This window comes from Diadema setosum, chromosome 16 (assembly GCF_964275005.1).
Source record: "Diadema setosum chromosome 16, eeDiaSeto1, whole genome shotgun sequence".
NCBI classification, from domain to species: Eukaryota; Metazoa; Echinodermata; class Echinoidea; order Diadematoida; family Diadematidae; genus Diadema; species Diadema setosum.
Window position 1 is genome coordinate 30,883,419 of NC_092700.1, and position 16,095 is coordinate 30,899,513.

General features: G+C 39.1%; 1 protein-coding gene across 1 annotated transcript in view; it reads left to right on the forward strand.

Annotated features, from left to right (window-relative positions):
* The first annotated feature begins 6,863 nt into the window (after positions 1 to 6,863).
* LOC140239819 (uncharacterized) overlaps positions 6,864 to 16,095 on the forward strand; it is a 36,722-nt gene continuing 27,490 nt past the window's right edge. Inside the window, exons 1-9 of the mRNA XM_072319639.1 lie at positions 6,864 to 7,017; positions 7,775 to 7,920; positions 8,936 to 9,072; positions 9,772 to 9,990; positions 10,812 to 10,835; positions 11,784 to 11,876; positions 12,897 to 13,025; positions 13,716 to 14,142; positions 15,092 to 15,583. Coding sequence (XP_072175740.1) covers positions 6,994 to 7,017; positions 7,775 to 7,920; positions 8,936 to 9,072; positions 9,772 to 9,990; positions 10,812 to 10,835; positions 11,784 to 11,876; positions 12,897 to 13,025; positions 13,716 to 14,142; positions 15,092 to 15,583 — 1,691 coding nt within the window. The 5' untranslated portion in view covers positions 6,864 to 6,993. The remainder of the gene's footprint in view (positions 7,018 to 7,774; positions 7,921 to 8,935; positions 9,073 to 9,771; positions 9,991 to 10,811; positions 10,836 to 11,783; positions 11,877 to 12,896; positions 13,026 to 13,715; positions 14,143 to 15,091; positions 15,584 to 16,095) is intronic.

Here is a 16,095-nt window from a genome sequence, read left to right on the forward strand (position 1 = left end):
GACATTTTTAACAGGCACGGCCGAATCAGACGACCAGAAGTACTTTAGAACACGCAAACAAGTTTCCTCTAAAAATCGTGCAATACTATGTTGTGAATGCAGACAGACATCATAAACATTCCATCAAAATAATATAATATCAACAAAGAGATCATTCTCTACTTTGGGTTGAGATAGGGCTTCAGGTTTCCATTTTTTTGTGAGATAATGAGAAATCTCTTCTGAAATACGAAAGAGCATACGATTCTAAGAGAAAATCAAAGTTTATTGACGAAAATTGGTTTTGAAATGGATGAGACATCCAAAAACAAGGAGGTCCTAATAAGAGGTGGGACCCACCTTTTATAAGGACCACTTTGTTTTAATCTGCTTTATGATATCTCAGCCATTTTAGAACCGATTTCGATCAAATAAGTATAATAGATTTATATGCTCTTGATATTTCATAGGTATAGTTTCTAACTATCTCGCAAAAAGTTAAAATCTGAATGGTTCATCTCAACCAAAACTGTACCATCCCTTTTAAGTTTATATCAAACTAAATTCTAACTGAAATATACGAAATATACTTGAAGCAGCAGTGGTTTCCGACTGTAATACATTGTATTCAACTTTTTGATGGTAGGAATGGGGCTTGCAACATCGGTGATAGTCTAGAATATCGTATAAACAATTTCATTGACGGAATATGTTATCACAGGTGTGAGTGGTATTTCGGGTTTACCAGTTTAAAGAAAGAAAAGGCCAAGAAAAGGGTTAAAGAAGAAACACATGCTTTGTCTCACGTCGTTTTTGTTGTCATTCGACTTCCGAAAGTCGACGGGTGTTCATTTTACATTTTAGTCTAGGAGGGCGCTTTGACATGTTTGAAATTAATATCCTAGTAAACGGTGCACTTTGATACACTTTACAACTCTCAATGATTGCTACGTTTCTGATACGATCGGACCTAACCTGGATACTGTATCCCCATTAAAAAGAGAGAAATTTCATTAATCATTAAGAAAAGATGTCATGTTAATATAAACTCTGTGATCGCTGGTCGATTGGAGTAGCACTTGACTTTTGATCGGATTTACCTTCCCGCGATATGATATTTTTCTTGTTCATGATGGGTTGCTTTTCCCCCATAATGCACAATCACCATGTCACGTTCGACAAAAACAACCCACTTACTCCTGAAATGATTAATAAAACAAAGCTAGAATATTTACCATACCAAAAAGTAAAACAAAATAAAAACCAAAAAATATATAGAGTGAAGTTTTAATGTAGGCCTTATATTAGGTTCCACGAACCACGTTATAAAATTTGATAATTTTTTCCCTTTGGCAGTGTTTATGGTGTTTTTTTGGCATATCCATTGATCAAATATGAACATCACTATAGTGTGATTATTAAGAAAACTCCAGTCCTCTTCCGTTGTTCAATAATTTTTCTTTCATTGGAACATAAAATGATATCTACCGTCACATCACTGACCTGTGGGGTATTTGACCACATTTTAGCAATGTGTCGAGGGATCATCATCGAAATAAAATGTGTTTATTACCGTTATCATTTACCATATCTTGCAATCCAGAAATGCTCCATCATGTCTATGATGATGTACATTACAGTCTTCTTTACCCAGGGTAGCCTCTTCAGTGTTGCCATCGTTCTACCAGAGGGTCCTGCCATTATTATTCCCCTAGCGTTGCCAGGTACCCATTTATACACCTGGGTTGAGAGGGACATACATGTAGTGGGTAAAAACATCTTGTCCAAGGACGTAAGCACTGGGCAGGAATCGAACTCGCGTCCTCCGATTGGGAGTCGGAAGTCTTATTATATCCACTATGCCACAGCGCCCCCACTGATAGAAACAGACGTGACAGAACTGAGACACAAGATTGGCCAACTTGTATAAGAAATAAAAGCAAGCAAGCAAGCACACAAACAACAAAATGCTCAAACAAGCAGATTAGTAAAAGTGAATTAAATCCACTTTTTCCTTTCCATACAAAGCTACGCAGTAATTGTCCAATTATGTATCAGATTCCCTTATACTGCTACTTTGCAAGAAGTATACCGTTGAGCGCTAATCGATATTGAGGGAAAAGAATGTATGAGTGCATGATTATGACGTCAGAGGCACGACATCAGGTGAAACAATACGATCGTCTGCTCACGCGCATTTGACTTGCAGTAACTCAACTCCGTTGCACCTTTCAACCAACGGCGCGTCTCGATTCCATACACGAACAAACAGCATGGTGGCGCTAAAAGCATTGATGTATCGGGGGATAAAGTCGGTCCACATCCGACTTCATTCTCTGCCTAAATGTTTGTAAAATCCTATTATGCAGTGTTTACATTCGGTCTCTCTCCCTCTGTAACTCTCTTTGTCTCTATGTCTGTCACAAGTTGATACACTCCGCACAAAGGAGAAAGTGTTTTTCACTGAAGAGGTATTAACTTTGTTATATTAGGGTAGTAGCTTGACTTTGTTGAGTCTACAAACTGTTCTACATGACTTTGGACACATAATCGAAAACATGGCGTACGGAGGAACAGTGCAGGTTCCAACTCTATCCTTTTATGAATTTAAGTTTCCTGTCTTGAACACATTTTATGTGGTAAGTTTATTGGTATGTTATCATTTTGCGACAAGAACCCGAATCGAAAATCAGTTTCTTTTAATAACCTATGTATCTGCGGAGGAAATGTCGTTTTTTTTTTCTCTCTCTCACAACATTGTGTAGCTGTTCAGTATTTGTGTTACAACTACTGTTTTTATGTATTATGATTATGTTATTATTTCATCTGTTTTGCTGTATAATCTCTGTATATCTGTGTAATTCGACTTTTAGTCGCCGACTCAGATTTTATTTGAATAAAGACCTTTTAATCAATCAATCAATCAACTAGGTGCCGATATACTGATAAAATCTAAATGTTCAAACATTGTCAAACACAACCTTTACATTTCTAAATTCATGAAATTTCAAAAGAGTTTTTCCCTTCCAGGTGGCTAAAAAAAATTTCAGACAAGTTTTTTTTTTCTTTTTTTTCTTTTTTTTTTCTGCCGATCGTGAATTCGATCACAATTGCGTGTTTATACTTTTTTGCTGTTTCTTTCAGCATTTATCTCTCTTTCGCACTCGATAACGCATTCCATGTATCACTGCTAATATAGCACATGTTACAATGAATGCAATGATTTAGTGATTTTTTGTTGTTGTATTTATTTATCTGCCACAGGAGAACAAAGCTGCAGCCAGACAAGCTCATCTTCCTCCCATAGACAGGTGAGTGCATGCAATCTATCTCAAGGGTTACTTTTACTTTTAGCATTTTAGCTTACAGTTTACCTTTGGGAGCAGTGATTAAAAAAAGCTCATCTTCCTCCCATAGACAGGTGAGTACATTCATCTTAAAGGTATTAGCCCACATTTGTAAACCTGCAGCAATTGGTCTCATAGTTAGCATGGAGTTTGGGTATGATTGCAGTAACACCTGTGCAAAATTTCGTTCCAATTAGTCCATTACTTTCATAAAAATAAATGAAAATGCACCGTAATCCGTATGCATGCGTATAACGCTCGCTATAGCCCGCGTTCGTAATTCGATTTTGGGTCGGGTTGACCCGGTTTGAAAATTGATTTTAAAACGATGATTTTCTCTCTTTTATCGAATGGTATAGACAAAAAGCGACAGGTGAGGTATGTTACTGTTATAACTTGTACTTGAAGTCATATTGGACCTGTTTTATGCAGTTTTGATTTTCGTGGGTTTGCAAATGTGGGCTAGTACCTTTAAGGGTTGCTTTTACTTTTCAGCATTTTAGCTTTATAAATCCAGGCAAAAGAGAAAGTTGGAGTATCTTTATAATTATGTAATCATTATGAAATATACAATACAGAACGGAAGATATTATATATTGTATAATATCATAATATAAATGCGTTTAGTATCTAGACAGATATTGCCTTTCTAAAAGTTACATTACAACGATAGGCAAGGCAATATTGGTTTCAGTATTATATGATCTATACCGGTACACCGAATACAACTGCGTCGGCAGCCAATCAAATTAAAAGAATTTATTAATCAATCATTATTAATCAATTAGAATTATATCAACTGAGTGTCAATGCAGGCATAGGTGGAAGGCAATATAACCATTTCGATCCCTGCTGCATTTGTCACGTAATTGCATTATGACCCATACCTAGTATTCCGTAGACCATTTAATATGCATGTATATATATCATATGAATTTAATCTGTCTTTTTAAAAGTGTCTGTCATTTCAATCGCGTATGATATTTAACCTAGACATTACTGTAATATGTGATAAGAAATTAGTTTACAATGGGCAAACTGAGCAGAAACGGTCAACGAGGTCGCAAACTTGCCAGTAGATTAGGCACTTGGTAAAATCTCTCACGGTTAGTCACTGTTAGTTTAACCGGGTAAAGGGATAACGGATAATGACATTTCAAAAAGCCCCTTTTGTCTTTTCATAATATGTCAATACTTGATCTTGATTTCAAAGATAGCGAAAGAAGTTTGTGTGCGTTCGTGCATTTTCTTGTCTTTCCCTTCCGCATTTTGCCTTACTAAACTAAACAACCCATCGACTCAAGATACTGGTCCTTATACAAACCTCTCCTCTGGCATAAACATGCGTATCATTTGAATGAAACCGTACACCTTAAAGTTTACACGGTCGTATAAACAACTGTTAAGCACAAATTAAAAGTTGGGCACGATATCCAGCTCCTAGCAACAAACATTACAACGTGTGTTTTGAAACATGACGTTGTACCTCGCCAGGACTTTTTCCCACCTAAAATAAACATGATGTCGTCTGCACGTCCATGAACGTGACCTGGTTTTCTTGTTCGCACTGCCCGCCATTTTAAGGACAAATTATAAATCATGCTAGGTTTTAGTGAAATCTATGATTTCTATTCCATTTCATTACAACTCCATTGCTGTGTTGGCTTTCATTAATAGACAATCAAAAACACAGAATCGGTAGAAAGTCCGTTAACATGAAACAAGAATATTACAAAACGGCATGTTGTTACATTTAATTTCTTCTCTCTTTTTTTTTTTTTTTTTTTTGGGGGGGGGGGCATCTTTCGAGGTACACATTCGCATAAGTCGTCTATACAAAAAAGTCCACTCAAGAATGTAGCCCTGATTTAAACCCTTTGAGGAGCGCTGTTTCAAAATCCGAAGAGTTCATTACCAAAGAACCGAATAGTCGTGCTTTCAAACATGAAAGGAGTAATGTCGTAAGCATGAAGCAACTTTAAACCATTCCTGACGGAAATCTGGTGGGTCCTGTCATAGGTAGAATGATTTGATTTTTAAAGGTATATTTTGGTGAAACTCGAAAGGGCTTCCCATAGGAGCATTTAACTTTTCTTGCTATAAAAGATGCTTTATTCGCCACGCGAAGGGATGGAGATGAAATATGCAGAAAGTAGTAATTTCAACAGACTTAAATGATGATCGAGCGACTTTCTGAAATTGAAATGTCACCTGTAGATTTAGGATATTCATTTGCGAAAATCGATCTCGCGAAGAAGAATTGTTAACTGCTATTATAATGCACTTCCTCTTAGCATTACGCACTCTTAGAAAAGAGCAAAACAGAAAAAAAAGCATTGCAACTATTAATATTATTGTATTTCTAACAGTGAGAGGAAACCATTGAATTTGGAAGAGCTCTGAAAATGACATGGCGTGATTCTCCCAAAAATTAAGTAAAAAAATACCCCACACACATACAACAAAAAAACTCTCTGAACCTGATTAGTTTGAGTACTAAAGGGAGTTAATAATTCACGCTATTTGGTGCAATGGAATCAATTTATTGGTGGCAGGGAGCAGGTGAAAAACCACTTGTTCCCGCCTCCGGGTAGCAACGGAGGGAAAATAATCGATGCACGACTGCGACTCTATTCACACCGCTATATACATAGCGCTTTAGAGAGGAGAGAGAAAAACGGCAGATTTCGGGAAAGAAGCGGGAAAAACAGACGTGGAGAATTTCGTGACCGCTAGGTGACGCAGGATGGAAACATTCTTGACGTTGACGTTATACCTGATTGGAATTTGTGTGAGATTTAGCGCCGTGTGATTCGAAATAATTACTATCTTGTGAATTTTAAAGATCTCTCTGGAAACCACAGTGTGTGATTTTCGCACTGATCTAAAATAACCCTGACATACTTGGTTTGACTACTTTCACCCGACTTGAGCATATGACCGTGTATATGCTGTCCAAATCTCTAATCGCGCTGAATAATTAGTGCATCAAATTAATTCATCCAATTTATCGGTTGACCCGCACCGATCATAAACCACTGCGCAAGTTAACGGCATTATTTGCTATGAATGATGAGCAGCCGACAGACGACGTTACGTTACCAGCGATCAAGACCGATCGGTCCGATCGATACTGTTGCCGAGTATTTACGGAATACATCCGCCACAGACAGTACTGGTCGAGACGCCGTCAGCTAGAGATCTGGGAAAGGTACCAGATATTGAGTTACATAAGTAAAATTTAAGAAAAAAAAAACTAAGAGATTAAACCAAACTTCCTTCTCTTTACTCGGCGATCTTAGAAAGTAGCCGCCTTCCTACAATCTACCTTGAACAAGATACTACATTCAAAACACAGAAAACGAAACGCATGGCATGACATTGTTTTTGACAAAGCTTTTTTTTATTACATTATATTCTCCATAGGATATACGACAGCCTCTTCGCCAACCTCTCAGCCAGCTACCCGTCACATCTCCTCCGCAAACGATGGGAAGTGGCGGCAGGTGCCCCGGCCGCTCCGGCGTCGCTGTACGACCAGAGCACGTACCTGCCCTTCACCGGGTCGGCCAACCTTCATCCGAAGGAACTGACGCCCACGGTCAGGCGGGACGACAGCCAACCTCCGCCAAAGTTCTGCTACGGATGCGCCGCCGAATTAGAGCGGATGAGCAAGCGGGGAGAATACTCGGTATTGTTATTATTTTTTTTACCACTCGATTCCTAACCTAATTTCCCTATATTTTCCCTTAAATGGCGCATAGATTGTTTAAAATGACCTCTCAGGTACTTAAAATCCCATCGAACTGTTCACAATATGGCGTTATTTGATACGAATAATCAAACTCTAAAGGTGCCATTGATATTAGTTCTTCCTTGTAGAAATAATAAGGCTTGTACGTGAGGGTTCATGCATTTTGTTCTGTTTGTTGTCGATATTACTGTTTGCATCGTGGACAACATAATTATGATCATTACATTGTCAATGACGAACATTGAAAAGATGACAGCCATCCAGCAATCTTTCGTCCATCTCTGCGATTTCCTTGCAATTTATTAAGCAAACATGATATTTTCCTCCTAGGAATAAAGCCTCAGGATTCATTACCATGTTCATGATAACACGGGTATGCAGTTTATGTCACAGATCATCACGGCATCACGAAATAAGAGTAGAAAAAAAAAAGAGAAAAGGATAGAAAATTCTTTATTGTCCATATCTTGATCATCATGTCATGTATTGTAATGAACAGTTCACGGCATGACAAAATTATGATGATTGGTGCCCTAGTAACGACAGTGTTAACATTATGGTTATTGCATATCCAACCTACCCTCCCCTGCACCCACTATAATCTTTATTATTATATGTCATTATTTTTTTTTTCTGAATGTACCAACGAAAGGTACATTGCCTGTTACAGCGTTGTTCTTGTTGTTACAAACAGGGTCCGTTCGTCTACCTTGACCAGGAAGGAGAAGATAGTGACGTCGCCGGGGACATTGCTCAGGCGCGCTTGGCGCCGACGGAAGAACACGCCCACATAGCGGAGAGCCGCATCTGCGACGGGTGCTCGCGCAGCCGTGTACCGCAGTGAGTTTTGTATTTCTTTTATTTTTCTTTTCTTTTTTTTTTCCAGCAATCAATCTTACCTCATTCATCTAGTTTTAATGACATGCACGTACCAGTCAAGCGAAATCAATTCGTGCTCGTGGTCAGGTAGTGTGTGTCCTGAAAAGCTGACGTATACGGGCTCTTGAGAAAGCAGGTGCCTCCTTTCGGATTCTCTTTCAATCTCCACAAGGCCATTCCTGGAGTGATGCAGAATGCAATGTGCACACGACGCGATAGTTTGGATAGACTTTCTTTGAAATAACGAAAGTCATGTTGTATTGTTTTACTTCAGAAAGATGACAATATATCACGCTTTTATGGCTTTTAGTTCAATATGATCAGAAATACTGACATCGATTTCATGTTTTGAATAAAATGTGTAGTCATCGCGATAATAAATATCAATATAATTGAGGATGGTGTTGAGGAAAAAATGGAAGGATTATATTGTTCATCATCATCATCACCGTCATCATCACCACCACCATCATCATCACCATCGTAATCAATTATGATACAATAATTGTAACAGTAACATTAATTCCCATAAAAACTGCTTCTACATCGGCATGCTAATTACTGTTATTATTATTGTCATACCGATGAGGGTGATAATGATAATGATGATGATAATGATGATGATAATGATGATAACACGATTATCTAATAGTCGTTTTACTGATCGCCTCTCCAGAAATTCTTTGTGCTCGAGTACTTAGCAACAGTCAGATTAAGATAAAAGAAATATCCCCACCCAAAAACTTCTCAAAATACAAAATAATGCAGTCGCAGTCTCGTTCTCCAAAACAAGCTTCAGAACCCATTCTTGCTGATTTTATTCCCCTGGCATCAGAGAGGGCTCTGAGAGGAGGTTGGAAAGGGCGCCCTCAGTTCTTCACATCGCTTTTATGTCAGGTGGACCTGCAATGCACCTTTTTGCTGCAGTTTTCTTTACATTCTATCATTATTTTCTCTCTCTTTCTCCATTCTGAAGCATCCACGTGATCAAACCCAGACGAGTGGGTGGTGGCTACACCTTCGTCGACAACGTAGTCGAGCCCTACGATGGGCAGGTCCACTCCCACATCAAGGGAAGGCCGACGTCGCCTCATCCGTCTGCTCTCACGTCTGGTATGTCTATTTCAGTTGCTATGGTTACCAGAAATACCAATTCATCTTCATCCGACATTTCCTATAAACGTTCATTAGTAGTCAAATTTCCGCCTTTCTCTCTGTCCATTTTTCCGTGTCATGAGAAACACAATTGTACCACTTTTTTCATACCAACCGGTCTTATCATCCCGGGAAATGTCCACCTCCAAAGTTTAGCATCCACTACAAGTCATGTACTGCGAACCACACCCTCCTTTTTCTTCCAAGAAAAGAAAAATAGTTTCAAAAAGCAAGCACCTGAAAGTAGCTCATAATTGCACTGCCTGCCGTTCTTTTTAATGTTTTCACGGGAATTTTTAGTAGATTTTTTTTTGTAAGATTTTGCCGTCAATCGCATTCATCCGACACATTGCATGCAGTCTCTCTTTTCCCACGTGAATTCATTTCTCCTACCACATTTTTTGTTTGTTCGAGACACTTCCATTTGGGTTGTCGTTCATTACCTTGTTACCAATCAACCGCATTATATTCAAATCTAGAGCATTTCTCTGACTACACCTACCTCCAAATCTATAGATTTAGTCACTCTCCCTTCAAATGGTCACTCCTTCCATTTTCACACATTCTTCCTCCATATTACACCTATTGTCCCAAATCTCCCCATCCACCCCCCCCCCCCCCGATCCCTTCCACAAATCCTCCAAAACGGCGCAGCAGACCTGGCTTCCCAGGAAGAACTCGAGAGCGACGTCGAGGCGGATGATGTCGAGTTCGAGAGTGATAGCGGCATCGGCGATTTCCAGCTCAAAGTCTCCAAGCTCGCCGACCCGGTGCTGCCCCTCCCGTCGATCCCGCGGGAAAAGCCTCTGCCAGTCCCGCAGTGCGTCATGGAGCATATTCGGGAAAGGGGACCGCCTAAGCTGAAGATTCATGAAAGTGAGTCGGGCCTACACTTAAAACACACACAACTGATATATCATACATACGCATACACATGCATTGTACATCGATGCACAGACAGACAGAACGACAGACAATCAGTTAAATCTATGAATAGAAAGATAGACAGATGGATGGATAGATAGATAAATAATGTAGTTAGATAGGCAGTGTTCTGCAATAAAAGATCAGGGGCAAATGTAACATGCGACGCATTATACTTCTTACTATACATTAAAAAAAGAGAGAGTGAATATGCCAATACTACACGTACAATATCCTGTATTGACCATACGACGTTATTCACTTAGAAGAATATCACCATAAATATTGAAACATTATTGCCCTGTGAAACATGTAACTAGTTGCTATTATGTCAAAATTAAGCGTTATCTTTCCATTGCTTTAATGTTCTTCTAGCTTGCAGTTCATACTGTTTTGCGTTGATTTGGCTAATGCTCTCCGAGCCCCGTGCTCAGTAGATGGCGCTATTTTGAGAACAATTCAACGACTGAGCTGTGTAGTGATCCGTGATTTACTTTTTAAACCTTTCAATATTGATTGACTTACTTCAAAGAGTGTGTCTTATTTATCATACCTAGTAATTATCACTGCAAGAAAACCCTCTACTACATGAAATTGATGAATTAATTTCCAACATTCTGTGTGCGAGCGTGATTCGAAAAACAAAAGAATTATTGTATCTATCATATCATATGTATCCATAGATCATCATGTGAATTATCAGTCGTGATATGTTGGTAGTTTCTCTTATTTGAAGTAATCAACCGTGACATCATTTTGTTGTTTCCACACAGTGCACTGCTACGCGTGTATGGAAGGTAAGCAATGTAACTGGTCATAAATGGTTCACAAAATTGAAATAAATCTTGTAAAGAAACGATTATGGGCTTAGAGCCCTTAAACATATCACAAAGTGGAATACGGAAAATAAAATAAGCATGGAGCTATCTGTAACGGTTTGTGAAAGTAGCGATTAGAACCGTGATGTAATTCTTGTAATTAAAGAGTTTGCTAGAAAATAAAAAATCATTTCCTGAGCGATAATGACGTTATTTCCCACGGTATAAGTGGCTTCAGAAACTTATATTTATGTGTTATCGACAATCTTGTGAACTTGTAAAAGTGAAACGATAATCACAACACTAATTTAGTGCAGGGATATACATTCTTGATTTCATGAACTGATCGAGAATAGAAATACAACAAATATTATGAGGTCTTGTGACTCGGTGATGGGGTAAGTAAAATGAATAACATCTGGAATGTCTAATTTCAGAAGTACCCGTACACATTTCGGTCAAACTAAATCTTATCCCATTGTCTGAATTATGATTGCAAATGTCAGAATTTTAGAATATCCATTCTCCAATAGTTGTTACGGAAAAGGATTTTCATTAATGTGTAGACAATGCTTGCGAAAATGAGAATAAAAAAGCAAGTGAAGGTTTCAAACATTTTTCGGGTAATTTCAAACGTACTTGTAATCTGAATCGGTAACTATTTAGATAGCTACTATCCAAAACGTTTATGATTTGACATTATGATTTGACGTATTCTTATGTAATATCATGTAAGTGAAGAATAGAATCGTAAATATGGATGTGATTCACTTATTCATTAGTCTTCAGTAAATATAGTTCTATATCTGTTTCGACATATAAATAACTTTATTTTCTTTCCCCATCACCCACCCCTGTCTGTATCACCCCTTCCACACACTGTTCTCTACAAACTTCTCACCTCACACCCCATCACTCCCACCACAGCCCTCCGCCGGTACTGGCCCGAGCACTTCATCCAGAAAGCCGCTGGCTCCGACGGCTCTACGTCCGGTGTTGGAACGTCCATTACTTCGGAAGGTCATCATAGTTCTGATAAATCAATCATCAACTTTACTATGTTTTTTTTTACCCCTCCCCTCGCTCATTTCATGTTCATTTTGCGTCCCTTTGATTGAAATACATATTCAATTTCTGATCACGAGATACGCTATGTTTGTGTGTGTAGTCAATGTCTGCAACACGTTTCAAACACATAATTATGCTATCCGCAGTTTTAGTCACATCACTTCACAAGTATGATTTATTCCTATTCTTGCCTTTCCATCTGAATTCAGTTTTATCCTTTCCTCTTGGTCATTAGTTTCTCATCGGTTGGTCATGAGAATTATTCTTGTCATATACATTTTCACACATTTTTGGCAGCACGTGGAATATCTTTATTGTTCATCTACATTTATCGTTCAGACGATATCGCTGAAGATAATGACTAAGATTTTACATTGTGGGATAATGACACAAATATCACCGAGTATAAAGCAATTCCTGCAAGTAAAGATCCATGCATGGAAGTGTAATACCGTTGGGACAGAGCTGCAATAAACAAAAAATGTCAAATAAAATGTTGCTTTTTGGTTAAGATTAAAGTTTAAATTCATCCTCCTCCGTCTAAACCGGTTTTCAACTAAACATGACTTGAATAGCTGACGTATGCAGTGCCGAAATTAATTTACATTGTAACTTTTCTTGTAGTATAAAGGAGTGCAGTAGTGTGTATTCAAATCGAGAAGTAGATTTAAGATAAAATAATACTAGTAGGGGCCTAGACAGATGAATAGCAAACTTCCCAACAAAACAAAAGATGTGTGTGTGTGTGTGTGTGTGTGTGTGTGTGTGTGTGTGTGTGTGTTTGTGTGTGTGATAGACCGATAGATAGAGGAAAAGACAGAGGGAGGGGGAGAGAAAAGTCTTTTGATACGATCTGTTTTTGCCGTATGAGCTCTCCTTCAAATTAAGGTTAGATGTTGTGATATGTTATGTTATTATGTATAGCTCACAAATTGATAATAATCTCGTTGTGTGCTGCTCTCGCGATCACAGCCCTTGAAGAAGAAGAGCGCCGCCAAGCGGAAAGACGACGCCAGTTGGAGGAAGCGAGAGAGAGGCGACTGGAGGAGGAGGCTAGGAGGAAAGAGGAGGAGGCAGAACGGAGGAAGAATCTCTACAAACGTGAGGGTTTCCTCATTCTATTCCTCTATGTGTAACGAAGAAACGTCTACCTTGTTTTTGCTTTGCCTTGTTTTGTCATGTTTTGTTTTCTCCCTGCGCGGAGGAAAAAAAAAAATTATGAACGGAGCTGCGCGGTTTTGTACTTTTTTTTTTATTATCGTCTGTCTCAATCGCATCAATGTCAACACAACTCCATCCTATACTATCCTATACTGAACGTGCTGAATATCAACTTTATGTAGTAATTACTAATTAGCTTCTTCTCATGACTTCTTGCTCATTTTAGGAAGATTCAGAAATGGAAAAGAAACCTTGTCGTTCCAAATCTTATCACTTCCAATCAGATACTTTTGTTACATGAATGTCAACATATTTCAGCGATTTCACTCTAGCGATGATGTTCTTTCGACAACGTATAAAAACGGGAATTTTATTAAATTATCAAGAGTATAAAAAGATGATGGAAACGGTCTCTTGAGAAATAGTTCACATTGCTTTCATTGAACAGTTTTTGTCTGCTAGTCGGCTTAACACTAAACCTTTGACGACGATTCGTTGTCATGTAGCTGTACTGATTCCGTGATATCCAACAGCAAAACATCCATGTTTTGATGGAAACCGCCGATGACGTCTTGTGACACTCCACATATCGATTTTATCATACCTTTACTTCTTCTTCTTCTATCTTAGCGCCAAAAGCGTTCCAGTTGAAGAAAGCTGAAAAGGAGGTCACGGAAGCGTCCGATCCCTTCTCACAAGACCGGAAGTTGAACGTTCCGAAGAGCGAGGGCTTTAAGCTCAAGAAGACGGAGAAGAAGACTACGAACTTCATCGAACACACGCGCAACGAGACGGAGTGGAAAGAAATGAAGAAATTCGAACTGAAAAAGACTGAAACGAAGACTACCAGGACCGACTGGAAACCGCCGGAAAGAGCCGAACGTCTGCGTCCGATTACGCCTCCTCCACCTCCGCCACCTCCCAAGGGTAAGAAGCCAACTGTCCCGATTGAACCGAAGAAGCGCGAACCGCCGCCGAAAAAGCCCGATCCACCACCACCGGAGCCTCCAAAGAAAGTCGAAAAAGTGAAACCAGCTCCGACAGTACCACCCAAGAAGTAAGAGTTTGATAATTGTTTTCAAGAAGTAAGAGTTTGATAATCGTTTTCCTTCAATTGTGCATACTGTTGATATTAGTCTTTAATCCACTATTAGTATTAATCCACTTGTAATTTATTTTCCTTCTCTATTTCAAGTCTAGTGATGCCCTTTAAGTTCGCCTTTGTTTTCTTCTGAATCAATAACAGATAAACAGAAGCTGTATACTGTCAATCTCTGACCGTTTATCTGGTACTCTATGGTTTAATATAACCGTTACGCTATCTGCACATTTTCATCTTAGTCTATCTCTTTTCATTTTTTTTTTATTTAAGCAGCTATCATTAGTAGATCTCTTACCCCTTTGCAATATATTGTTTGGGCTGTATCAGAGGAAAACTTAAGAATGATCGATTATCCTTAATCCCCGGCCCTTTCTCCAGAAGTTTATGCTTTTCATTTCTAAGCGCAAGGTTGCTACGTGAGAGATTTACACCAAGGGAATCGCATTACCAATTTCTACAACTTTGATGGGAGTGTTATTTTGCTCGATAAAAAAACAAAAAACAAAAGAAGTTATAAGAAAATACTTTGTCGTTTCCATCGATACAAGCAGATATTTCAAATCATGATGTACTCGCAGGGTAGGATTTCAAATATTACAATTCCAAATAGATATTCTTGATAAAATTCGGCACATATCAAGAACAAACAAACAAAGAAACTAACTAATTAACAGACAAGTATACAGACGAGTGAACAATGATAAAATATATAAATCTTCCGATTCCCTTTGGTCTATTTCTTTACTGGCAAATGCTCAGTTTCTTTCCCAGTCCGTAAAAACATCATATCATTTATTAACCAACCTTTCCTTTCTGTACGACGTATTTATCTTATATTGCATGCATCTTGATTTCTCTTGTTACCTCCTCACCCGAACTTTCCCCCCTGATGTAAACCATTAAGTGAGCCCAAACCTGACAAGAAACCCGACACTCTAAACTCGGATCCCAAAACCAAAGAAGACGCTACTGAAAAGCCGGCAAAAGATGATCAGAAACTTAAAGAAAGACTTGAGGCAAAAAAGAAGAAGGAGAAGGAAGAAAAAGAGAAGAAGGAGAAGGAGGAAAGAGAGAAAAGGGAGAAGAAAGAGAAGGAAAAGATGGAGAAGAAGGAGAGGGAACGCGCGAAAGCCAAAGATTCAGAAGTAAGCTCGAAGTCCAAAGAGGCCCGTGAGAAGAAAGAGGCTCTTGCTGCCGAAAAGCGGAAAAAGGCGGAGATTGAGAAGCAGGAGCGACTAGCCAAACGCAAGGAGGAGAAGGAGAATTTGAGACGAGAAATGATGGAGAAAATGTCCTCGGTTGCTAAAGGGGCGCAAAAGAAGAGAGCAGACGCCGGTAAGGGCAAGTCCAAAGCGGCAGCTACCAAGGGTGCACAGGATGAGGACGTGTCGCCCGTGTGAGTAACCATGGCAACGCATCACTTGAGACGCTTGAGTGTGGCGCACCATGGTATTCGGGAACACTGCACCACACTATAATCACCAAAATATCATTGCCGTGCACACAGTGTTTTTCCGCCAACCCCCACACGCTGAATCTTACCAACCCTACACCAGCTTTCCCCTATCCAACCCCTGTGCAACCAATAATCCCTCCCCTTTTCATATGTATATTATATATTATAACAATGTATAATAATGATAAAGTTTATCATCAGTTGCACGAGGGTCCTCAACCCGTACCACCAACCACACCCATCCGGCGGTCATGCAGTGTTCGTGGAATATTATCACCGACACTGCCTATCCACAGCACCACCCCCTCCTCTTTACGCCAACACACCCACAATCCGTGTTCTCCTTAATTCCTTTACCCTCCCAGTGCTTTTTACACATTGGTGTTGAGTCGCGTTTGATCACAATTACGTTTAAGTTCAACCATTCTCATTCATTCTCGTACAAATATGTA